At 29.3% G+C, this 25,460-nt stretch overlaps 1 protein-coding gene across 1 annotated transcript in view; it reads right to left on the reverse strand.

Moving 5' to 3' along the window:
- Positions 1-25,460, reverse strand: part of LOC145292987 (transcriptional adapter 3-like) — a 63,963-nt gene that overhangs the window by 14,354 nt on the left and 24,149 nt on the right. The window contains exons 3-5 of the mRNA XM_080139231.1: positions 8,110-8,220; positions 6,513-6,688; positions 765-812 (exon numbers count right to left, since the gene is read on the reverse strand). Coding sequence (XP_079995357.1) covers positions 765-812; positions 6,513-6,688; positions 8,110-8,220 — 335 coding nt within the window. The remainder of the gene's footprint in view (positions 1-764; positions 813-6,512; positions 6,689-8,109; positions 8,221-25,460) is intronic.

Genomic DNA, 25,460 nt, shown 5'->3' on the forward strand with positions numbered 1-25,460 from the left:
TGTTTTGTTTTACATTTTTAAATTCTCACACGTAATCTATTTCTAAACCAAGATTACGAGGTTCGAATTTCTCTATTGCCATCCCATTTCCATTTTTAACTAAATTCTCCATTTTTATACTTACATGAAAAGGGGACAGCCTTTATCATGTAACATTAGTGTTTAATATTACTGCCGACTCTAAAAGTCTTCTTTTGGCTCTATCTATCACGTATTTTATAATTTTTGCATGATCTAAATTAAATGAATGCAGAACACAATCATTCATTCATTTCATAAATTCATTCGGTTTTTCTTTTTCAAAACAACATTATAATATATATATATATATATATACACACACACACACACTTTAGCTCCTTACATGAAGTGGTTCATGATTTCTCTTGAGTGATTTCCATAAGGGTAGGGGAAAAAAAAAAAGGAAAGAAATACATAACGAAGACAAATATAATAATCCAACAAATATTTTAAATACATTTCTATTTACATTATATGATTTCATCATAATAAACACAGTAACTTGTTAAACATACTGCATTCCACAGAAATTGAACTTGAATTTTCAAATTATGAAACCTTTGTGTTTTTAATACTTTCTCCCTTCTATCAATTTCTTTCCACTACTTCCCGTCACATATGCCTTACAATGTCATCAGTTACAATACATCCAGTAGTGATCAGATGACAAGACAGATACATATCATCATTATTATGACTGATTTTTTAAGTCTAAATTATCTTTGATTTTAAAAATTACTTACCGTAAAACTTTTTGAATTTTCATTTTTATTTTTTGTCGTATTATTTTCCTAAAAGAAAAAAAAAAGAGAGATGTTAAAGTGGGAATATTATCATTAAATTTCATAATTCAAATTTATGCAACCAAGGTTAACAGTTATGTGGTTTTCTTTACTTTATATAAAAAATCTGGGTGCTTATTTAGAATTACACTTAACAAAAACACAGAAAATTTTTTTTATGATATATGTATTCGTCATGGAACGAAGATGTCATATTCCAAAAATTATGTGGATTGATCAAGTAGTTTATTTTTTTTAAATAAGAAAATAAAAATTTACGATTTTTAGTGATTTTAATACTATATTCAGTATAAGGATAATTTTGGTCTAGATACTAAGAATTGAGTTGTCTTCATCTTATTTATTTAATCATGACCGATGAAAACACTTTGTTTTGTGACAAGTATATACAAAGATTTTTCTGCATCTTAGTTTTTTTAAATAAATAATTCTAAATAAACACTAAAATCTGTCTGGAGAAAAATAAAAATAACAATATTGAGCGTGATATGTGAGCTATGGACAAAAATAAATAAATAAATAAAAAATAACTAAATTGTTTTATCATTTAACAAAGTACGAAAAACGGTTATAAAAAGCCAGGGTTACAGTCATATATCCCAGAGCATCAGGTTAGCAGTCAGTCAATTATTGAATCCCAAATTAAAATTCTGGCTATACTTTATATTTACTAGATTTTTAACAAAGCAATGAGGATAAAATTATATTCTTTTCAAGAAAAGAAATAAAAAAGAAAAGAAAAAATGAAAGGAAAAGAAATAAAAAAGAAAAGAAAAAATGAAAGGAAAAGAAATAAAAAAGAAAAGAAAAAATGAAAGGAAAAGAAATAAAGAAAAGAAAAAAATGAAAGGAAAAGAAATAAAAAGAAAAGAAAAAATGAAAGGAAAAGAAATAAAAAAGAAAAGAAAAAAATGAAAGGAAAAGAAATAAAGAAAAGAAAAAAATGAAAGGAAAAGAAATAAAGAAAAGAAAAAAATGAAAGGAAAAGAAATAAAGAAAAGAAAAAAATGAAAGGAAAAGAAATAAAAAGAAAAGAAAAAATGAAAGGAAAAGAAATAAAAAAAAGATGAAAAGAAAATAAATACAAAAGAAAAGAAAAAATGAAAGGAAAAGAAATAAAAAAGAAAAAAAAAAAAGAAAAGAAAAAATGAAAGGAAAAGAAATAAAAAAGAAAAGAAAAAATGAAAAGAAAAGAAATAAAAAAGAAAAGAAAAAATGAAAGGAAAAGAAATAAATAAAGAAAAGAAAAAATGAAAGGAAAAGAAATAAATAAAGAAAAGAAAAAATGAAAGGAAAAGAAATAAAAAAAGAAAAAATGAAAGGAAAAGAAATAAAAAAGAAAAGAAAAAATGAAAAGAAAAGAAATAAAAAAAGAAAAGAAAAAATGAAAGGAAAAGAAATAAAAAAGAAAAGAAAAAATGAAAGGAAAAGAAATAAAAAAGAAAAGAAAAAATGAAAGGAAAAGAAATAAAGAAAAGAAAAAAATTAGAGGAAAAGAAATAAAAAGAAAAGAAAAAATGAAAGGAAAAGAAATAAAAAAAGAAAAGATGAAAAGAAAATAAATAAAAAAAAAAGAAAAAATGAAAGGAAAAGAAATAAAAAAGAAAAGAAAAAATGAAAAGAAAAGAAATAAAAAAGAAAAAATGAAAGGAAAAGAAATAAAAAAAGAAAAAATGAAAGGAAAAGAAATAAAAAAGAAAAGAAAAAATGAAAAGAAAAGAAATAAAAAAGGAAAAAATGAAAGGAAAAGAAATAAAAAAGAAAAGAAAAAATGAAAGGAAAACATGAAAGGAAAAGAAATAAAAAAGAAAAGAAATAAGAAAAGAAAAAATGAAAGGAAAATAAATAAAAAAGAAAAGAAAAAATGAAAGGAAAATAAATAAAAAAGAAAAGAAAAAATGAAAGGAAAATAAATAAAAAAAAGAAAAAATGAAAGGAAAAGAAATAACGAAAAAAAATGAAAGGAAAAGAAATAAAAAAGAAAAGAAAAAAATGAAAGGAAAAGAAATAAAGAAAAAAATGAAAGGAAAAGAAATAAAGAAAAAAAATGAAAGGAAAAGAAATAAAGAAAAAAATGAAAGGAAAAGAAATAAAGAAAAAAATGAAAGGAAAAGAAATAAAGAAAAAAAATGAAAGGAAAAGAAATAACGAAAAAAAATGAAAGGAAAAGAAATAACGAAAAAAAATGAAAGGAAAAGAAATAACGAAAAAAAATGAAAGGAAAAGAAATAAAAAGGAAAAGAAAAAAAATGAAAGGAAAAGAAATAAAGAAAAAAATGAAAGGAAAAGAAATAAAGAAAAAAAATGAAAGGAAAAGAAATAAAAAAGAAAAGAAAAAATGAAAGGAAAAGAAATAAAGAAAAAAATGAAAGGAAAAGAAATAAAAAAAATGAAAGGAAAAGAAATAAAAAAGAAAAGAAAAAATGAAAGGAAAAGAAATAAAGAAAAAAAATGAAAGGAAAATAAATAAGAAAAGAAAAAATGAAAGGAAAAGAAATAAAGAAAAAAAAATGAAAGGAAAAGAAATAAAAAAGAAAAGAAAAAATGAAAGGAAAAGAAATAAAGAAAAAAAAATGAAAGGAAAAGAAATAAAAAAGAAAAGAAAAAATGAAAGGAAAAGAAATAAAGAAAAAAAATGAAAGGAAAAGAAATAAAGAAAAAAAAGGAAAAGAAATAAAAAAGAAAAGAAAAAATGAAAGGAAAAGAAATAAAAAAGGAAAAAATGAAAGGAAAAGAAATAAAAAAGAAAAGAAAAAATGAAAGGAAAACATGAAAGGAAAAGAAATAAAAAAAAGAAAAAATGAAAAGAAATAAAAAAGAAAAGAAATAAAAAAGAAAAGAAAAATGACAGGAAAAGAAATAAAGAAAAGAAAAAAATGAAAGGAAAAGAAATAAAAAAGAAAAAAAAAGAAAAGAAAAGATGAAAGGAAAAGAAATAAAAAAGAAAAGAAATAAGAAAAGAAAAAATGAAAGGAAAATAAATAAAAAAGAAAAGAAAAAATGAAAGGAAAATAAATAAAAAAGAAAAGAAAAAATGAAAGGAAAATAAATAAAAAAGAAAAGAAAAAATGAAAGGAAAATAAATAAAAAAGAAAAGAAAAAATGAAAGGAAAAGAAATAACGAAAAAAAATGAAAGGAAAAGAAATAAAAAAGAAAAGAAAAAAATGAAAGGAAAAGAAATAAAGAAAAAAATGAAAAGAAAAGAAATAAAGAAAAAAATGAAAGGAAAAGAAATAAAGAAAAAAAATGAAAGGAAAAGAAATAAAGAAAAAAAATGAAAGGAAAAGAAATAAAGAAAAAAAATGAAAGGAAAAGAAATAAAGAAAAAAAATGAAAGGAAAAGAAATAAAGAAAAAAATGAAAGGAAAAGAAACAAAGAAAAAAATGAAAGGAAAAGAAATAAAGAAAAAAAATGAAAGGAAAAGAAATAACGAAAAAAAATGAAAGGAAAAGAAATAAAAAAGAAAAGAAAAAAAATGAAAGGAAAAGAAATAAAGAAAAAAATGAAAGGAAAAGAAATAAAGAAAAAAAATGAAAGGAAAAGAAATAAAGAAAAAAATGAAAGGAAAAGAAATAACGAAAAAAAATGAAAGGAAAAGAAATAAAAAAGAAAAGAAAAAAAATGAAAGGAAAAGAAATAAAGAAAAAAAAAAGAAAGGAAAAGAAATAAAGAAAAAAAAATGAAAGGAAAATAAATAAAAGAAAAAATGAAAGGAAAAGAAATAACGAAAAAAAATGAAAGGAAAAGAAATAAAAAAGAAAAGAAAAAATGAAAGGAAAAGAAATAAAGAAAAAAAAATGAAAGGAAAATAAATAAAAAAAAGAAAAAATGAAAGGAAAAGAAATAACGAAAAAAAATGAAAGGAAAAGAAATAAAAAAGAAAAGAAAAAATGAAAGGAAAAGAAATAAAGAAAAAAATGAAAGGAAAAGAAATAACGAAAAAAAATGAAAGGAAAAGAAATAAAAAAGAAAAGAAAAAATGAAAGGAAAAGAAATAAAGAAAAAAAATTAAAGGAAAATAAATAAGAAAAGAAAAAATGAAAGGAAAAGAAATAAAGAAAAAAAATGAAAGGAAAATAAATAAAAAAGAAAAAAATGAAAGGAAAAGAAATAAAGAAAAAAAATGAAAGGAAAAGAAATAAAAAAGAAAAGAAAAAATGAAAGGAAAAGAAATAAGAAAAGAAAAAATGAAAGGAAAAGAAATAAAGAAAAAAAATGAAAGGAAAATAAATAAAAAAGAAAAGAAAAAATGAAAAGAAAAGAAATAAAGAAATAAAGAAAAAATGAAAGGAAAAGAAATAAAAAAAAAGAAAAAATGAAAAGAAAAGAAATAAAAAAGAAAAGAAAAAATGACAGGAAAAGAAATAAAAAAAGAAAAAATGAAAGGAAAAGAAATAAAGAAAAGAAAAAATGAAAGGAAAAGAAATAAAGAAAAAAATGAAAGGAAAATAAATAAAAAAGAAAAGAAAAAATGAAAGGAAAAGAAATAAAGAAAAAAAATGAAAGGAAAAGAAATAAAAAAGAAAAGAAAAAATGAAAGGAAAAGAAATAAAGAAAAAAAATGAAAGGAAAAGAAATAAAAAAAAGAAAAAATGAAAGGAAAAGAAATAAAGAAAAAAAATGAAAGGAAAAGAAATAAAAGAAAAGAAAAAATGAAAGGAAAAGAAATAAAGAAAAAAAATGAAAGGAAAAGAAATAAAAAAGAAAAGAAAAAATGAAAGGAAAAGAAATAAAAAAGAAAAGAAAAAATGAAAGGAAAAGAAATAAAAAAGAAAAGAAAAAATGAAAGGAAAAGAAATAAAGAAAAAAAATGAAAGGAAAAGAAATAAAGAAAAAAAAATGAAAGGAAAAGAAATAAAGAAATAAAGAAAAAATGAAAGGAAAAGAAATAAAAAAAAGAAAAAATGAAAAGAAAAGAAATAAAAAAGAAAAGAAAAAATGAAAGGAAAAGAAATAAAAAAAAAGAAAAAATGAAAGGAAAAGAAATAAAAAAGAAAAGAAAAAATGAAAGGAAAAGAAATAAAGAAAAGAAAAAATGAAAGGAAAAGAAATAAAGAAAAAAATGAAAGGAAAAGAAATAAAGAAAAAAATGAAAGGAAAATAAATAAAAAAGAAAAGAAAAAATGAAAGGAAAAGAAATAAAGAAAAAAAATGAAAGGAAAAGAAATAAAAAAGAAAAGAAAAAATGAAAGGAAAAGAAATAAAGAAAAAAAATGAAAGGAAAAGAAATAAAAAAGAAAAGAAAAAATGAAAGGAAAAGAAATAAAAAAGAAAAAAAAAAATGAAAGGAAAAGAAATAAAGAAAAAAAATGAAAGGAAAAGAAATAAAAAAGAAAAAAAAAATGAAAGGAAAAGAAATAAAGAAAAAAATGAAAGGAAAAGAAATAAAAAGAAAAGAAAAAAATGAAAGGAAAAGAAATAAAAAGAAAAGAAAAAAATGAAAGGAAAAGAAATAAAAAGAAAAGAAAAAATGAAAGGAAAAGACAAAGAAAAACAAAGATAAAGAAAAAAACACAGGAAAAAGAAGAAACAAAAAGTAAATTATCTATTTTAACGCCAATCAAAATCTGAGTATTTTTTTAAAATAACAATAAAATATAAAAACGTTTATTAAATTATCTTTAGAAATAAAAATGTCTGATTATATCCAACAAAAGTTACAAGGAAAACAAGAAAAGATACTGACTACTTTCCCAGAAGTGGGTTTTTTGTCCTTTTTATCTTGCCAACTGTTGAGCGTCGTTATTTCTTTTTCCAATAATTTTAGTCTCTTCCCAGCAGATGCCAACAAGGTTTCCAGTTCAGCTTGCAGACCATCAATTTCATCGCCCCCAATTCCCTCATCAGCCGAACGAGATAAAACTGAAACAAGAAATGAAATGGCAACAATACTGTAACATTCCAGGGTTTTTTTCTACTAGCGGGACTATCCAGCATTACCCGGATGAAGATATAAATAAAACATGGAAGGAAGTGACAGATTTGAAAAAAAGAAGGTTAAATAAAGACCAGAGATATGTTAGTTTGGAATTGAATTTTTAAAAGTCGTCCAACACATGCCAGCATGTAAAACAAACACTGAATCAAATATGATGATGAATAATTTTCAGTCACAAATATTTTGGATTTTTGATTAAAAAAAAAAAAAAAAAAAAAAAGAAGCAAATTACTTTCATCATCTGACACTGTTGTTGTTACAACAGCATTTACGCAGCTCAGATCAAGCTGGTTTCTTCTCTGACTACGTTCAAAATCATCATGGCTGCTGCATGATGATCCCAAGCAAAGTCACACAAGATGGCTAACTAATCATGATTCCACTATCAAATGCTGACACCTGAGAACTCAGCTAAGTCCTCTTTGATAGTTGTTGTCCAGGTTCTCGGCCGCCCACCAACACATTTATGTCACCCAAGTAAAGAGGTATGAAGGACGGTGCTTAGTATAAGTCACAAATGAAAATCACATTTCAAGTAAAAAAGACTTTAATATAAATGCAGAAATAAATATCCTCACCAAAAATTAGAAAAAAAATGATTGCATAAAAGATCAAGTAGAACTTTTTTTTTAAAAATAAAAATCAGTCTTATTAAATTTTTGGATCCACTATTGATTAGAGCAGAAATACTAGAAGTATCTGTGAAGCAGGGGAGATAAGTCCGTCTTTCATTTAACCAAGTAAAAATGAAAGACGTAATAAAAAAATTTTTTTTTAAAAAAAACCCTGCAATTTACAATAAAAAATGATTTTAATTTGGAATTTCACATCTACTCAATAAGTTTTCTAATTTTTAGTTAGGACACTGATTTCTGCATGATACACAAGTACATCAAAATGTTTTTACTTGATAAGTAATTTCAACTTGTGACTATTATATAAGCACTGGAAAACTATTGTGAGTTAGCAACAATTTGCATGCCAAAACCATCAAACACAAAGACTTTAAACTGAAGTATTGTCAAAGAACTACAGTCGAATGCAAGATATGACAAAGATAATCATTATAAAAAATTCCCAACTTTCATCTATTCACCACCTTCATTGGTCATGTTTCACAACCACAGAGGAGGACTGACCAGTTGACAGATATGCCTTTTTGTTAATAAAATCAACCTATAAAAAATATTGGAAGTGTAAAAAAAAAAATTTGCGATCCTCACTTAACAATCAACCTTTGCTGAACCTTGCCCAGATGAAACAATGGTGGACAACGGTTCAACGTTACACATGTAAATATATGAAACTATTTTCTAAAATGTACACAGAAAAGAATTTGATTTACCTGCAGCATAAAGTGGGCAAGCTTTGGTATGGTCAACCGGCTTCAGATCAGGAAACTGTAATGGGCAATCTTTTGTTTCTGACATCCCTTTACCCTTTCCTTTCATGCTGCCTGAATAAAATAGAAAGGTTTACAATACAATCATTATCGATAAATCATTTAACCGACACATTCAAATCAAGATTGATAATTTGAATTATTTAAACTATTCTTATTACAACAGTTTGTTCAATATAATGTCCAACCTTCTTTAGGTGCATCTTTTCAAACTTGAGAAAACTATATGTAATTTCAAACATAAGTCTTTATTAAATCCACAGGGCTGGATTGCTTTGTTCCATCAGCCATAATCAGAGGAAAACATTAATTTGTTAATGGATCTGTAGCATAAGAATTAAAGGTACTGATTAACAAGCAGTTGTAAGCAACTGTAGGTTGAAGGCTTACTACAAACGATAAAAACTAGATTTTTTTGCTTGTTAAAAATGGGCAAAAGTTGGGATTTAGAATGAGTTCTTTAAGCCAAATTGATGGGTGAACATGGTTTAATTTGTGCTCACTTTTGCATTAAATACTAATCTCTATTAATCCCTGGTTGGATACAATAATACTTAGTTTGATGCATTTATCATAGCAAAAGTCCATACAAAATTTCAGCCAGATTGGACCAGTAGTTTGCAAAAAAAAACAAACAACAAAAAAAGTCGAGCATGCGGAGTCCCCCATCACAAGTGAACAATTTGGGGGCAATTTTAACCCTATAATGCCTCCCTAGGGGGTCAACCAGAGTTATACCGGAAAATTTGTTCCGACAAAAATTTACTTTCACCATAACTGATGTTTCAAAAAAAAAAAAAAAAAAAAAATCCAAAGCGGTAGTTATTGAGAAAAGTGCGACAGGGGTTAATTACTAGGTCCAATTCCTCCTTTGTTGGGGGACCAAAAAGTGGAACTGACGGACATACAAACAAAGAGAAATATAATAAAGATAACATAATTAACATTTTTTCCCCCATCAAGGCTGATGAAATGAAAAGAATTTAACCTCCTGAATTAAAGTGTTGAATTTAAAATTCTGTCAACAAAGATTCCTTAGTTTGAAAAGATGCACCTACAGAAGGTTGGGAGGTTACATTGGTTGAAACATGAAAATAAAAACCAAGATGTGAATAATAATCCAAATAACACAAATACTTACAATTTTTATAAAGAGATTTAAAAAATAAAGGCATTCCTTTTTTATACAATGAACGTCGTCAATAGCAAATGTAAATCGTCTCCAAACCTTTTGAACGGAAATGTGATAAAAAAAAAAAAAAAAAAAAAAAAAACTGAAGATTTTAAAACAGTTATCACAAACATGACTATTGACCACACTTTGACTCAGAACTCTCACGTTCAGAATTAAAATTATGGCGATTATATGCGTCCAATGAATGTATTGCACAATTTATATTAAATTAAAATTCATTCTTTCAAAGATTATCGATAATTCTAAAACTTTAAAAAATGTTTAACAAAGAAAAAAAAAAAGTCAAAAGGGAAGTTCGTATTTGTGTGTGATTAAAGAATCCGTCAATGAAAATTCTTCAATGGAGCTGGCTATCCGCTGATATTATCGCAAGGGGAGATTTGGTTGAACAAGGTTATATAGAGGAGTATTTTTTCAATTAAATAATCTAAGCTGAGTAAATAAAATAGTTAATAAAAAGTTGCTTTTATTAGATACAAAAGTAACCCCTACTACCCCTGAAGAAAAAACAACCATGGAATTGTTACTAAATTCACAATCCTTTCTGTAAAAAAAAAAAAAAAAAAAAAAAAAAGAAAAAGAAAAAAAAAAAGAAAGAAAAAAGGGCAGCTATAGTTGAGGACGTCCAAAGGCTCCTTTTTCATTGACTACTACACTGAGGTGTAAGAAAGGGTGTCACGTCTTTCCTTGGATTACTCCATTTATCCTTGATTCTTATCTCATAATACCAAGTATTTAATAAGGAGACGGTATGACTTGACCAAGGATTGAACTCTGGTCTTACCATTATGCCAAATAAGCATTTCTGTAATCCAACCCTATTTGGTACAAATAAACTTCAATCTATGCCCGACTTATGTATGCACCAAGTTTCAGTCATCAATATCCAACAGTTTGTTCTATCGCCATTCAGTGATAAACGCACCTACATATGACATGCAAAATTGTCAATAACTGTCACACACTTCTCTTAGTATTGCCCTGATTTTGGCTGTGATGGACCTTTCCAATTCAGAAATAGTATGGAGATTGTTTTGACAAACATCATTTGATGAGTTAACCACAGATAAGAATTTGGAAAAGGGGGGTTTGTTAAGGTCCAGGGAGTGTTGAGATGATCACCCATGTCCCTGAATATCATTCAAAGACCAGACTAAAACTGTTGGACATTCATGACTGAAAGTTGAGAGACAAGTAGACAAGTCAAGTGTGAACTGAAATTAATTTGTATTGATGTGACTTGTATGAATGGCATTGTTGGGGGGGGGGGGTGTCATGCAAGCAAAATGATTTACTTTGTTGTTTTTTCCATTTATTTGATATACATTTGAGAATCTTTTAAAACAACTCCATCGTAACCAGTTTAAATATTGTTTAGTAAAATTTATTTGGAGTTGTGAATAAAATAAAAATGTATTATCCTGTTCAGGGATCGAACTCGGTGTCTTTAGATTATAAGATGCTTGTATTTAATACATTCTCTTAACCTCTTCCCACCACTTCTCATTTTATATCACGTTTGATAATAAACAGGTGTAAAGATACATAAGTACCCATTTTTTTTTTTTTTTAGTATGTCATCCAAACAGCAAATCCCTATCTTCAAACAGATATCATTCACCTGGAGTGTGTTGTCAGTGGTTGTCAACCAGGATGGTGACCAGATTATCCATATTTATCTACAAAGAGCAGCTTCAAAAAGTAAATCTGTTCTCAATTGAGCAGCGAAGGATATGAGGGCGACTATTAACAGAATATAAATCTACTATTGAGGAGTTTTTCACCTAAACACTTAGTCACAGTCTCCACATCACCTGCAGATGTAGCATCATGTAATTCATCTCAACAGAAGAAAGGAAACATTCTATGTTCGTGTTTCAGTTTTCTAATACAGCCTGCCAGAGGAGGTTGTGATACCTACCATATCCAGGTTTGAAGTCACTTTGGACGAACATTCAGATGATATATAGATACAATATCTACAGTCTTTTTACAGGATTCATACAGATTTTCGATGTACATTTTTTCTACAGACAAAATTGAAGTTTTCAAAACAAAATTTGATATATAAACAATGATATAATTAACCAAAAAACTTAATCGACAACAGGAAAAATCATTTTCATTTTATCTCTTTATTTCAAGGTCACAGTTATTTATATGAACATAACGCGCAACAAAACTGGTCAACTATTTACAGCTTAAGCTCACAACTACACTTTGAAATTTAGTAATTATGAATGATTTTCAGTTTTTGTTTAGTTTGAAGAATTTCTTTGAGCTTAACCAGTTCAGTTTTCCAGAGGCTGATTTTCAAAAGGAATTTGACTTTGTCAACACATTCAAATTTCCAAAATTCTCTGCTTTCAGTACAAAAACATCTGCTGAAGTCAATGGCACAATGTCATTTTCTATTCTCATTTTTTATCATTCAGTTTCTCTATCTGCTCAAAGTTTGCCTTTCCCTTCAGTTTTTGTCCATCTGTTTGACTCTCGTCTTTGTTTTTCTAGGCACACATCACACCTTTGTCTAGCCATAGAACATAAAACAATGAAGGGATTCATTATTGGGACTTGACACACCCCTCCTGCTGCCATGACCTGGTCACAGATGATGCTCTGTCCCACTAGTCTCAGTCTTCATATTTTTTACCTCTATTTCTTTGTTCACGGAAAATCCTCTCTCGATACTGGCCTGACCATGAGAGTACACTAGAATAGTCTTCACAAAAGGTCACCCATGTAAGTTGTGAAAGGTTTATCAAGCCTGTCATTTTTACACAAATATGCTGTTTTCTTTTTGCCACATGCAAATTTAATCGCAATTGCACTGTCAAAGAACATCGACCGAAATATATTTCTAACATGTTCATTTGACCGATATGATGCCTGGTTACAGTTTTCAATGTCCACAAAATCTCTGCTCGAAGTATGTCGTTCTTTGAAGTGAAATCCAAAACAGAATTTGGTTTGTAGCTTATATCTGAAGTTCCAGTTTATGGCCGAGCTGAAATTTCACATGCTGATTTGGAGTTATCAGTTGATAGTTTTAGAACAAAGTTGTAACTTGTCAATTTGATTGCAGTTATCCGATATGTGCATTTGTTCGTTCGTTTTGTGTTTAGTGCCAGCCATGTGCAATTTCAAAGCACTTTCACTCATTTTGCTCAAAACAAATGCCTTTTTTACATACACAATAATATGCCTGTCAAACATCATAATTACACTCCCTGGCTCACTTATATTTGGCCAACTAAATGCGATTAAATATTGTTGTTTTCCCCATTTGTTTTACTTCTAAATTTACGGTATCGTGAAAGCAAGTTTCATGATAAAGGGACATAACTCCAGAATATTATGATTCAATTTCAGAACAATGTATTTTTATTTTCAGTATTTAAAAAATATTCTAATGGTTTTACTACTTAAATAATTTTTTAATATTCATTTCGATTTTATTTTTAATATTTAGATACAAATTTTTAATGGACATAAAGAATACAATTTTCAAGGCAAAAGTAAAAATTCAAGGACTTTTCAAGTTTATGTAGATTCTGTTTTACATGGCTTGCTGCACTTTCATATTTGTCTTGCAAATAAAATTGATTGATATCTCTTCATCTTTATTGATAAGAGAAAAGGGGGGGGTTATCTGTTATCTTATATATAAAGTATAAGAGAATATATATATATATATATATATATATTATATATAAAGTATAAGAGAATATATATATATATTATATATAAAGTATAAGAGAATATATATATATATTATATATAAAGTATAAGAGAATATATATATATATATTATATATAAAGTATAAGAGAATATATATATATATATTATATATAAAGTATAAGAGAATATATATATATATTATATATAAAGTATAAGAGAATATATATATATATATTATATATAAAGTATAAGAGAATATATATATATATATATATATATATTATATATAAAGTATAAGAGAATATATATATATATATATATATATTATATATAAAGTATAAGAGAATATATATATATATAAAGATAAGAGAAAAGGGGGGGGAGTTATCTGTTATCTTATATATAAAGTAGAATCACTCCGCCCCATAACATTGATGGACATACCTTCATAATTAAAACCGCCATTAAAAAAACAGCTTAATCATTCATTTCTACCAAAACAATGCTCCATGTTAGCAGAAACAAAATTCATTCTTAAGTCACATTTGATTTTATTAGTTCTGCTTAGATTTTTCTCTTTAATAAAACAGTTAGAGATGAAGATAATGAAACAAAATTATTTGCTTTTGACCAGTCTTACATTAACCTTTTTTCTTCTTTCATTTTTTTATTTTTTACAAGGGAGGGGGGGGTCACCACTTATCAAGGCTTGAATGCCACACGAGGATAAGAGTTGCTGATTGAATAAATAAAATCTATAAATTTGTTTGCTGCAGAAAACTGAATAATGGTGTTAAATTTACGTTAGATTAGACTACTTAAAATATTCCGTGCATACATCATAATTGTAGTATAGTGTGCAATATATATGACAATGTAATTTTAACAACTGCATTATTGGTATTATTAGCTCTCCTAGAGAGTTACCTCCCATTACATACATCAAATTTCCTTCTCTACATATGCATCATCGCCCCATTTTTAGGGACGTGTACAAACATTAAGTATATAGTACAGCATAGCTAACTGTTTTATAAGTAAAATAAATAATATATATTCATTTACATTAAAAAAAATATGAATGATCTTTCTAAGGAAAAACTACTTCCCCAATCTCCTAGGAAGGAGACACTAATACTGAATATTGAATTATCATTTCATCAACAAGAAAAAAAATTTTTTAAAAAATAGAAATCGACATAACTTTAAAGCACTAAAAATAGCACATAATTTCAGCTGGGGCCCATAGTGTAACAATATACACACTCGATCATAGTACCTATGGTTTGAGGTTCAAGCCCTAAAACAGTCAAACTATACTGATAAGCTGTAGTATGACGAAACACATGTATGTAGATAAATATTTTGTCAGTAAAATAAATAATATATATTTATTTGTTTATGTTAAAAAAAATATGTGTGACCCTCCTAAGGGAAAACTACTTCCCTGATCTTCTAGGAAGGAACCGCTAATACCAGATATTTAATAATTGTTAAAAAAATTTTTTTTTAATATATATATATATATATATATATATATATATATATATATATATATATATATTCATATTAGAAAGGAAGAGAGAGAATCAGTTTTATTAATACATTAATTATGTCATTCACATCACAACAAAAGCTTAAGCATTTTATACTTTAATTCAAATCAGAGAAAAATGTTGTCAAAGCTTAGTGGTAAACTCACTGTTTGTAGAAAGAGGTTATGTGCTCAAATCTCCACAAATATAGTTTTACTTTGTTTTTGTCCAAAAATCTACATACACATTTATAATCACCTTATTAAATTAAATTGTTCAACTGCATATTTTCATTTTATTTTTATTTTTTCATGTTCAATTTACTTTGGTGATTATTGCTTTTCTCAATTTGTCCAGTAAACTCTAAGACATGGGTCTTGCAAATCTATATAATAAATAAAAGTCAGTTAGTTTGTCAACTTTTGTCATCGATAGCTTTCATCCTACAAAATGGACATTTTATTATGAAAATCAGTTCTTATAAATAATAAAACACAAATAAAAAAAAACAAACAAGATAAAACATTCAATCTGGTTATTACAAACTTTTTATGCATGACAGATCAGCAAAGTAGCTATTTCAAACTTGATAGACCGAGTTGTATGCATGCATGGCGGTATCAAAAATAACGCGTTTATTCAATGCAATGTTTAGCAATGAAAATGCTATTTCAAACTTGAGCGTGACAAACAAACAATATCTTAAATAGTTACAATCACGTATAATATCCAGTCAAAGAAATCACTCCACCCCTCCACCAAATATCGTTATCCGTGGTGTTGGAATTGTCGAGGTGCTCGTAGCAAGATAAACCTAAGGGGTGGGAGGCCTCTCCAGTCTTGGATGACAACCTTCCTAGAGCTGGTGACTCAAACAAATTACCGGTCTGCAAACCTAAACTGCTGAAGGAGTAGATGGGCTCTGTCTATCATTGCCCAGCTTCCATACGCCTTCTTTGCCTATTTAGTCAGGCGCAGAGACGCTATCACAGAGTTTTGGCAAAACACTCAGTGGTAGATCTCGTTTCTTGTCTAGGTTAATGAACGCCAACTCCGACACATCCGACCCCTAAAAACTGGGTAATTGAGAGTGCTTGAGTACCACATATGCCTGTGCAATTATATTGGGTTGACCTTCTGATGGGTTGAGGGTACCAGATTGACAGTTCCTGGCTGCTGTTTCCGACTGGTAGTACAGGTGCCCTAACTCTTTGGTAGCGTTTAGAGCAGCTGCTCCATCAACAGTTGTATAATATCGGGATGTTTGTAGTGCCATGTCACGCATGGAAAGGAACCCTGCACTCATCCCCGGTGGGCTTTCCTGAGGCCACAGTCCTAGTTGAAGGAAGGTCAGCTGATGGTCTACTTGTGTTGCATGTCTGATACTCTGCATAACCTCTTGTTCAGCTCCCCCTTACCTAACTGAAACTCTTTAAAAACATGATGACACTACAATAAAAAAAAATAAGCTTAAACTAGGCTTAGGGTCAAACAAATCCAACTTGCCTCCTCCCTTGAGGCTTGCATTCACGAACATCCGTGGGCTTAGAACTAATTTAGCTGATGTTGAAGCATTTCTCTTAACAAATACCCCGGATATCTTAGCACTAAGTGAGACTAACCTACCCTCCTCCATCCCCTCTAACTACTTTAACATGCTTGGATATCTCCCACTCAGCCGTAAGGACAGACATATGCAAGGACTTGGAGTCTACATTCGTGATACCCTCCCCTTGACTAGAGAAACAAACCTAGAATCGGACAATCAAGCCTTTATATGCTTTAGACTAAACATGCAGCATAACATTAGCTACTTTTATTTTCTCTACTGCTCTCCCTCAACCTAGGACTGCACCATAATAAACAAAGTCTCTGACAGCATAGACACAGCACTGTCCCTCGACACTAGCGCACAAGTACATGTATTTGGTGATTTTAATGTCCACCACAAAAACTGGCTTGGATTCTCTACTTACACAGATGCAGCGGGCAGTACAACACATAGCTTCTCTATATCTCACTCCCTATCACAAATGGTTACGTTTCCAACCCGTTTCCCTGACCAGCAAGAACAACACGCATCACTTCTAGATTTGTTTCTGATCACAGTTCCCGATGATTGTATAACGAATGCTGACAGCTCACTTGGAAACCCTGATCATGCAGTGATAATGGTCAAAATTGCCCTAAACTCTAGAACCAAAACTGAAGAGCCAGTGCTCAAAACAACGAGATATTATAAAAAGGCTGACTGGAAAGCCATCAGAGATCTTATCAGCATTGCCCCATGGGGAAATATTTTTTCTTTTCCTGCTGAACAGAGTGCAAATGAGACCACTGAATGGTTCAAAACGGCAATTGAAGCACATGTTCCCATGCAGAAATTTTATAACAAGCCCCACTCTCCTCAATGGTTTATTTCTACTTGCGCAACTGCCATTGTATAATTAATAACGTCACCAAAAAAAAAAACATCACTGTTTTGTTACACTATTTTATACAAGATAATCTCCTCAGTGTTGTCCTAGATTTATAATAATAATAATAATAATAATAATAATAATAATAATAATAATAATGTGGTATCATATCATAATAATGAAGTATATTATCTGGTAATTGGTACACAGTAATCCAAGAGTGCTCAATTTTCGAGGTAGAGTAGGTGAGTTTACACACAGTATTGCCCTTTTTGTTTAGTTTTTTTAATATGCTGTATACTAGACAAAGTACATGGTGTTGCCTGAGTCAAATTAGGAAAAATATAGTATCATACATGGTAAGGAGTATAAATTAGTCAATCAAAAGTGCTCAATATTCTGGATAGAGCAGGTATGTTTAAAGACTTGCCCAGAAAAAATAATGTGACTGAATTCTGTTATACTGTTTTATACAAGAAAGTCGAGAAGCCTTTGCTTAGTATAGAAAGTGGTAGTCTAGCAAAGTGCTCAGTATCCTAAGAATAGTAGGTATGTTCAAACGTAACTTCATTTTTTTTTGTTTTATAGTCCTTGGCAACACTGGGGAGCCGTGCTAGAATAATATAAAGGGCAGTTGTCTGTTTGTATGTTTGGCTAAAAGTAAAAAAACAAAACAAATGCATATATTTGGTATTTTCTTGATGGGCATTGTCACAGATGAATAATATGTAAGATTTAGGAAAAAATGACCATTCTTTAACCTTGAACTGGAATAGATTTTGTCGAGGTGTGTGTGTGTGTGGGGGGGGGTAATTTTCTAACCAGAATATGTGTTAACTAAAGGAAAGTAACTGAGATTTTTTTTTAATCAAGCAGTTAATTCCCTTATGCCAATTCATTTCTTGAGGAATCTATAAGAAAAATGAGTTACTTGTGTGTATGTTGAGAGAGAGAGAAATTGGCTAGGCAGAGAAGAGGGAGGGGGAAACCGGAGGAGACAGAAGTTTTAATAGAAATATGTTATACTTTTTCTTTAGCAATACTGGGTATCCCAGCTGGTTGTAAAATTTTTTTGGGGAGAAAGAGAAAAAAAAAAAAAAAAAAAAAAAAAAAAATCAGCATAAAACTTTAACGATTGATGCAAAACCGGCAAGCTCTTCTAAAGTTCAGATGAAAGTTAAAAATGGATGAGGACTGTTTTTTATCAAGTTGTTACTGTTAGAGAAAAACTTTTCAAAGAAATTGAATATTAATACAAGAAATTAAATTCTTTAAATTAGAGCAAAATTGTAAAACCTTAATGCAAACAATTTGTATGAAATCACACAAGTATAAAAAGCTAAAAAATACAGGTTTTACAGACACAAAAAAATTGTGCCAAATATGTTTCAATAAGTCTGAGATTGTTCCAAGAAGACATGCAAATTGAACAGTTTACACTGAAATTTAATTTCTGGAAATAATTTTGTCCCAAGCGTTTTGTTAAAACAAACACAATATCAGCAGAATAGCGACATGAAAACTCCAGTTTATTTCTCTCTCTTTTTTTTTTTTTTTTTTAAATCAGCCTCAGTGCACTTTGCGTCTTTCTCTTGTTAACGGACAGTTTTTTTTTGTGTAAACATTCAGCTTCAAACTCTTATTGCACAAATTATGTGTAAGCATTTTGAAAAACTTTAAGTAAAAAACAATTATATGAATTTAACATAAAATGATCCCCCATTTCCAGTTGATTCTAGCATTTTAGAGTAGTTATCTTCTATAATATAAATCTCACCTGTCTGTTTAAATGTATGTATGTACGTTTGTATGTCTGCCTAAAACTTTGGGCAGAGGCAACGGAGTTTCACAAGATCAGTATCGTTTTAAAGCTCGACCCTTCGGACAACAAATAGCAAAAAATTGGCTAAAAACATGAATTTCTTCACCCTTAACTGGACACTTTTCTACAGGGAGAGGTCGCTTTTTTCAGCAATATTTTCAAAAGTCATCCTCTCTTTATGATTGACTAGCGTTAATTTAAACATTTGTCACTTCTGGTTTGGCGATGGGTGCAACAGCAAAGATGTCACGTTTTTGGGGGTTTTTTCCTCCTTCATGGTACAGGTTTAAGCTTGTCTGCCTACTTACACTTTTTTTTTGTGCTCAACACACACCTCCAAACACCCAGGCAATGCTGGGCACCCGATATATATATATATATATATATCTTTTTTTTTTCCTATGGACTTGTGAGAGGTGATCTACTTGGGCTCACCACTCAGACTTAAGGTAAGTAAATTTTTTTTTTATTACTAACTTTTCACTGACTCACCTCCACCACCAAAAGAAAACATAATTTATCTTCGATAACAATTTATTATTATTATTATTAACAGTGCTAAGCAGTTAGAATGGACTGGAAATGGGTTACCATTTTACATTAAATTTCATGCATGTGTATGTTGAGGAGAGATTGGAAAATTCATTTTAAATTAAGATCATTTTGTCATTGACTACTCGAATCCCTGATAAAAAGAGCTTTTTCTTGCATCCTGTTCTCATGTTAATGTCAGCTTTCTGGAGTTAGCAAGTCAAATTTCTAACTCATTAGGGATGGTATCTGAGTCCAATCAAAGACAGCCCCAAGAGAGTTAACTACTCTATTTCAGGAAGTACAGGGGACTTTTAGTGTTGCTCATCTAACAACAAATGATATACAATGTCAAGATAATGTAATGTAAGATTTACGTCGCTGTAACCACCTGACGAAGGCCAGAGGAATAGTTGGCTGAAACGTGAAACAATAACTAAAAAACATGAGGATAATAGTCCGCAATAAATAAATTATAAATAAAAATCATCTCAATAACGAATTCCAATTAAATAATATATATAACATTTACACATTGTAAATAATTTCTGCATTTCGAATTTCTTTATTATTTGACAAATCTAATTTGTTTTCCAATCTTTTAAGCAATTCAATTAAAAACAATAGCAAATTCGACACAAAATTATTCACTTAACACCCATTAATAAATTTTCTACAATTTTTCAAATTCTGAAATCTCTTGCTCAATGGAAAAATTAATAGCTTTGTTTGGATATTCTACGGATGTTTTGAGATGGCCAAGAAAAAGTTATTCATAAAAGAGTTAAAGGGTTTATTTTTTTAAAGTGTCATTGATTTTTCAAGCTTTAAAGTACTCCTTATGATGAGAATGTTTTTGAACCATTTTAGATAATATAAATATATGACTTATTAGCTCAATCAAAACAGAAATTATTGCCTGTTGACTTAGAATGAGTGCTTTATGTTAAACTTTGAGTAAATGTGGTATTGTGGTGATTAATCCCTAACTGTGCATCGAATGTAAACCATAATATTTAGTTTGCTTCATCTTATAACGGTTCATACAGATAGGCCCTGTAGTTTCCAAGAAAAACTGGAACAGAAAAACAGTAAAAGAGAAATATAATATAGACTTATATAGATTTTCATCCTTCGTGTTCAGTCTTGTTAAAATCCACTTTTTGTGTAGGTATATAAAACCAATAGTTTTATATGGTCCTAAGTTGGTAAGAAACTTAAGGAGATTCAAATATTGAGACCCCCCCCCTGAATTTTACAATTCTTTTTTATATTGTTTATATTCTTAGTCTGCAGAAAAGGACAATTTCAATGTTTCTTGGATCACTATGTTATAAAACAGGACTTTACATTGTGAGTGAAACAGCCATATTTGCAAGCGATTTTTCCAAGTGGCGACTAGAAATAATAAAACGCTTACCTTTTGGTGATTGTTCATGAAAAAACAAAAAATAAAAAATAAAAATAACAAACAATCTAAAGTTCATTACTGAGTGAAAAATGTCTTTTGAACCTTTATTATTATTACTATTATTCCAAATAAAACAAAGTCAAATTATTTAAACAATATACTCTTTTTTTAATGAAGGTTGTTTAAAAAACATTTGAAGAATTTTGAATGTTTATACATTCAAGTAAAAAAATAACAGAAAAATTTTTATGATGTACGTACTCGTCACGGAACAAAGATGTCATATTCAAAAACTCATGTGGGTTTGGCTAGTAACTTTTCTATTTTGGTCAGTAAACACAACTATTTAGTTGTCAACTTAATAAATTTGTCCGTAGAGCCCTGTAAATGTGAATGCTTGATAGACAGTGATGACTTATGTTGAATAATTGCATTTGGTTATTATAGTCAAATGTGAAGTCAGGACATTTCCACCAGAGTTAGGCAAAAAAAAACCAAAAAAAAAAAAAAACCCAAAAACAAAGAAAAACCCTGATTATTTTGACCTTTTTCTTGCAAATAATTTTTGATTTTTTGCAGTAACAAAAAATATATTACAAATGTTAAATAACTAGTAGTTCAGTCTAGCTTTGCTCAGGCCCTATGTACTGTTTATAACTTTATGTGCATATATATATATATATATATATATATATATATATTAAAAAGTTCATGTTCAGGTAACCTGCATCTAAAATTCCAATTATTTAAACCCAAAATTGGGGGAGGAGTTTTGCAGAGTCTGGAAAGGTCAACGCTTTCAACTTTGACCTCTTGGCAGCCAAATTTTTGCCCAAAAACTGATTAAAAAGCTTGCTGCATGTCTGAATACCCTTTATGTAAAATTTCAAAATGTTTAGACCCAAAATTGGCTGAATTGTTTTACTAGAGACCGCAAAGGTCAAATCTTTTGAACTTTGACCTCTTGGCAGCCAAATTTTCAGCCAAAAAACAATTAAAAAGCTTGTCCTATGTCTGAATACACTTTATGTAAAACTAGCGGGGAGAGGGGGTACCCGGCATTGCCCGGGTGTTTGGAGGTGTGTGTGTGTGTGGGGGGGGGGTTAGATAAAAACAACCCTGTTTAAAAAAAAAAAAAAAAAAAAAAAAAAAAAAAAAACGTTGGCTGGGTGTTTGGAGGTGTAAAAGAAAAAAGGTAGGCTCAAATCCGAAGCCTTGATGCAAAGGTGGAAACGAAAAGGGAAAAAACCCAGACACCTAACCATCTCGGCCACGAGAGGAGAGGAAGTGAAAGCTGTGTTAATTTATCGTTTATAAAGTGAAATTAACAGGTGCTCGAAAGTTAAGTCACGTAATGTTTGACCATGACCTGATTTGCGCTGCAAGCCAATTTCTGTTTCCCCCTCCCCATCATTTGCTTTTTTATACTGAAAAGCGAAAGAAACACGCAGTGATCGAAAAATCTGGAAAAAATAGTGCGTGAAAGTCGGGCAAATTAAATACACACGCCCGTTCATAACTTGTACATATTATCATTTAGACAGCATATAAAAAGTTTTAAGAAAGAGCAAGCTGACCGAGAAACCCGGCGAAAAAAGCCTTTTGCGGACATACAGAAAAAGTGCACACACACACATTTTCGCTTTTATATATATAGATTTCAAATTTTTTAGACGAAAATTGGCCGAGTAATTTGGTAGAGACCACAAAGGTCAATTTTTTTAAAACTTTGACGCCAATTTTAACCTTTTAACATTTGTTTGGGGCTCAAATCGAATTAAAAAGTTTGATCTATGTCCAAGTAACCTACATCTAAAATTTCAAGTGTTTAGACCCACCATTGGCAGAGGAGTTTGGTAGAGTTTTCAAAGGAAAAATTGTTGAACTTTGACCCTTTGACAGCCAAATTTCTGGCCAAAAACCGATTAAAAAGATTTTCCCAAATCTCAATATCCCTTATGTCAAATCTCGAATCTGGAGACTGAAAATTGACAGAGTAGTTTGGTAGAATAATGTATACACACACACACACACACACACACACACACACACACACACACACACACACAGATAATTTCACTTTTATAGATTAATAAATTTTTTTAATTAACAAATAAAATCAGTAGGGTTGTTCCAATTAAAACTATGAAGTGTGGAATTAAAAAATGCGTCCCAATTACACATTGTTCCAATAAATTTCCAATTTAACAAAGAAACTTTCCAAATTTCAAAAGATCACAATATTTTCTGTTTAATACTGATGTAATGAATATGAATATGAATGACTGGTGTGAAACCTGAATAAATTGGTAGAGTCATCTGGGAGAGATGTTGAAAGATATGCTAAACATCTAACACTTAAGGATATTACGAGCTATGATCACAAACACCCATTCATTAAGGCAACTTACTCGATTGCATTACTCGATTACTATAGCCCAAACCACTCGGCTATTTCAAGCAAATATACCCCCTTTGTGGGACATATCAAATGCAAATTTACAATTTAACAAATAAAATCAAACAAGTGGAAATTACATGTTTTAAATTTTTCATTTTTAGATAACAAATTAAACCTCATTCTATTGACAACTGTCAAAGAAATCAACTTATTTCTATATTTTTCTATTTAATTTAATATACAAGTAAATGAATACTGAACATATTTATAAACTTTGAAAGACTCATCCTCCTTAAAAACTGGGCAAAAAATAATAGGGTTATAATTTTAAACCCAGCACTGATGAAAATATGACATATTTGTCCGTGATGACTCAGTGCTATTAAATAACAAATACACCATTTTTTTTTTTTACCTAATTTTTATACTTCATTCTTTACTTAATTAGATAGTTCTACAGGAAATTATCTTTGGTCTTGAAAAATGCTATGCAGATAGCTTCTTGGGCCAAATTCTGAGGTATAACTTTTTTTTTTATTTGTGGGGTGGGAGATCCAATTTCCCGGGATAGGAAATCTCTACTCAAATGAGTGGAAAATACAGCCCACTGGCAACGCTACGTAGATCTGAATAGTTAAGATCTGTGAGCAGATATTTCAAGACTTAAGGTTTTATTGAAAGTTTATAGTGTGTTTATGAGAGATTTTATTTAATTAAAATTGGACAAGCACAATATAAATGATGGTACCAGTTGCAGAAGTTATTCTCGTGTTCTGTCGTTATAAAGCGCAACTAGAAAGGTTGTTTAGTGTTTTAAAAAGATGATGTTTGGGAAGCTCTTCTTTTAAAACTTGACTGAATATATTTTTTTATGCTGCCTGAATGTGAAATACCTGGTTACAAACCGAGTCCTCACAGTGCTACTACTTGTGGTCCCCTAAAAAGCAACACGATTTCATAATACATGCAGAACAGCGATATTCCACCAACTAATGATCTTGCATTTGGAAGGGCTTACTGTCAGATTAATTTGACATCTTAAAAATGGCGAAGTGTGTCGTGCACCATCAGTTTGTTTACACTGCACCTGCTGGTGGTAGTCTCCACTTATTTTAAATAATAATAATAATAATAATAATAATAAAAAATGTTTGGCAAAACAGTGAATTTGGATGCTAGAAAATCAGTGTTGAATTTGTACCAAAAAAGTGAACAATCCAATATCTCTTTTTTTTTCATTACATCTTTATCTTGTCAAAGAAGAATTTAAGTTAATGCATGTGTTAGTTTCCACTTCAATTTCCATTTCATACTGGATGATAGTTCAGATTATCAACACTCATGTACTGTCAGTAGTGTTATATGTTTTCGAGTTTATCAATTGGACAGAGAAAACAGAGAAACTCACCGTCTTTCAAAATAACAATGTGTAGAGCAAAGTTAACACATCTGATTAGAACAATCTTTTTGTGAAAACAAAACTTGCAGCCATCTCATCTGTAGTTGAATAAAAAGTGTTAGAATCGTGCAGGCACACAAAAAGATAAACAGTTAGTGTGAGCAAGGTATGTCTAGAAGGTATGGTGGGAAAGTGCAGAAAAAGAAGCAAACCACCAAGAAAATGACATAAGTGTGTTCTCTACTTCCAGATCAATCAATCAGCTAAACAAAGTATTGAGAGAAAGGTCTTCAGGATTGATTATTTGGATCATTCAGACTACTAATCTCATCTCGGGTTTTATTTTCACAACATTTCGATCAATGTAATCTTTGACTTTCTTCAGCTGTATCTTGTTGAACTTTGGAATCTGTACAGAATTTGGTGTAGTTGGTACAGTACTTGGTAAAATTCAGTTCTAAGTTACACTCTTCTGGGGGTTGAAGATTCAATCTTCAATGTAGGCAAATTTCAAAATACAATTGTGAATTACTTAGGACTTTTACCTAGTCATGGTTGATGGAACAAGAGCATGATACCTCATGGATGAAGGGTTCTGTTTGAAATTCCTTGTAGATTCATGAGTTTAACAAAAAGATTCTCTTGAAGATGGTCAGAAGTTACATTGATTGAAACCTGAAAATAACATTCAAGATGAGAATAATAATTTGAATAATCCAAATAATATGGATGATAGATCGTAGTCTGCAGGATGTGGAGAAAGTGTTTGAAGATATGTGCATGTGCATATTGGTTCAGCAGAAAAATTGCAGTATGTTTGAATCCCAGTTCATTACATTGCTTTTACCAATACACTTGAGAAAGGTATAAATTCTAACCGGCCCCTCAAATTTATGGG

The sequence above is a fragment of the Euprymna scolopes genome, chromosome 14 (genome assembly GCF_053919585.1).
Source record: "Euprymna scolopes isolate OS-2025 chromosome 14, ASM5391958v1, whole genome shotgun sequence".
In the NCBI taxonomy this organism is placed as follows: domain Eukaryota; kingdom Metazoa; phylum Mollusca; class Cephalopoda; order Sepiida; family Sepiolidae; genus Euprymna; species Euprymna scolopes.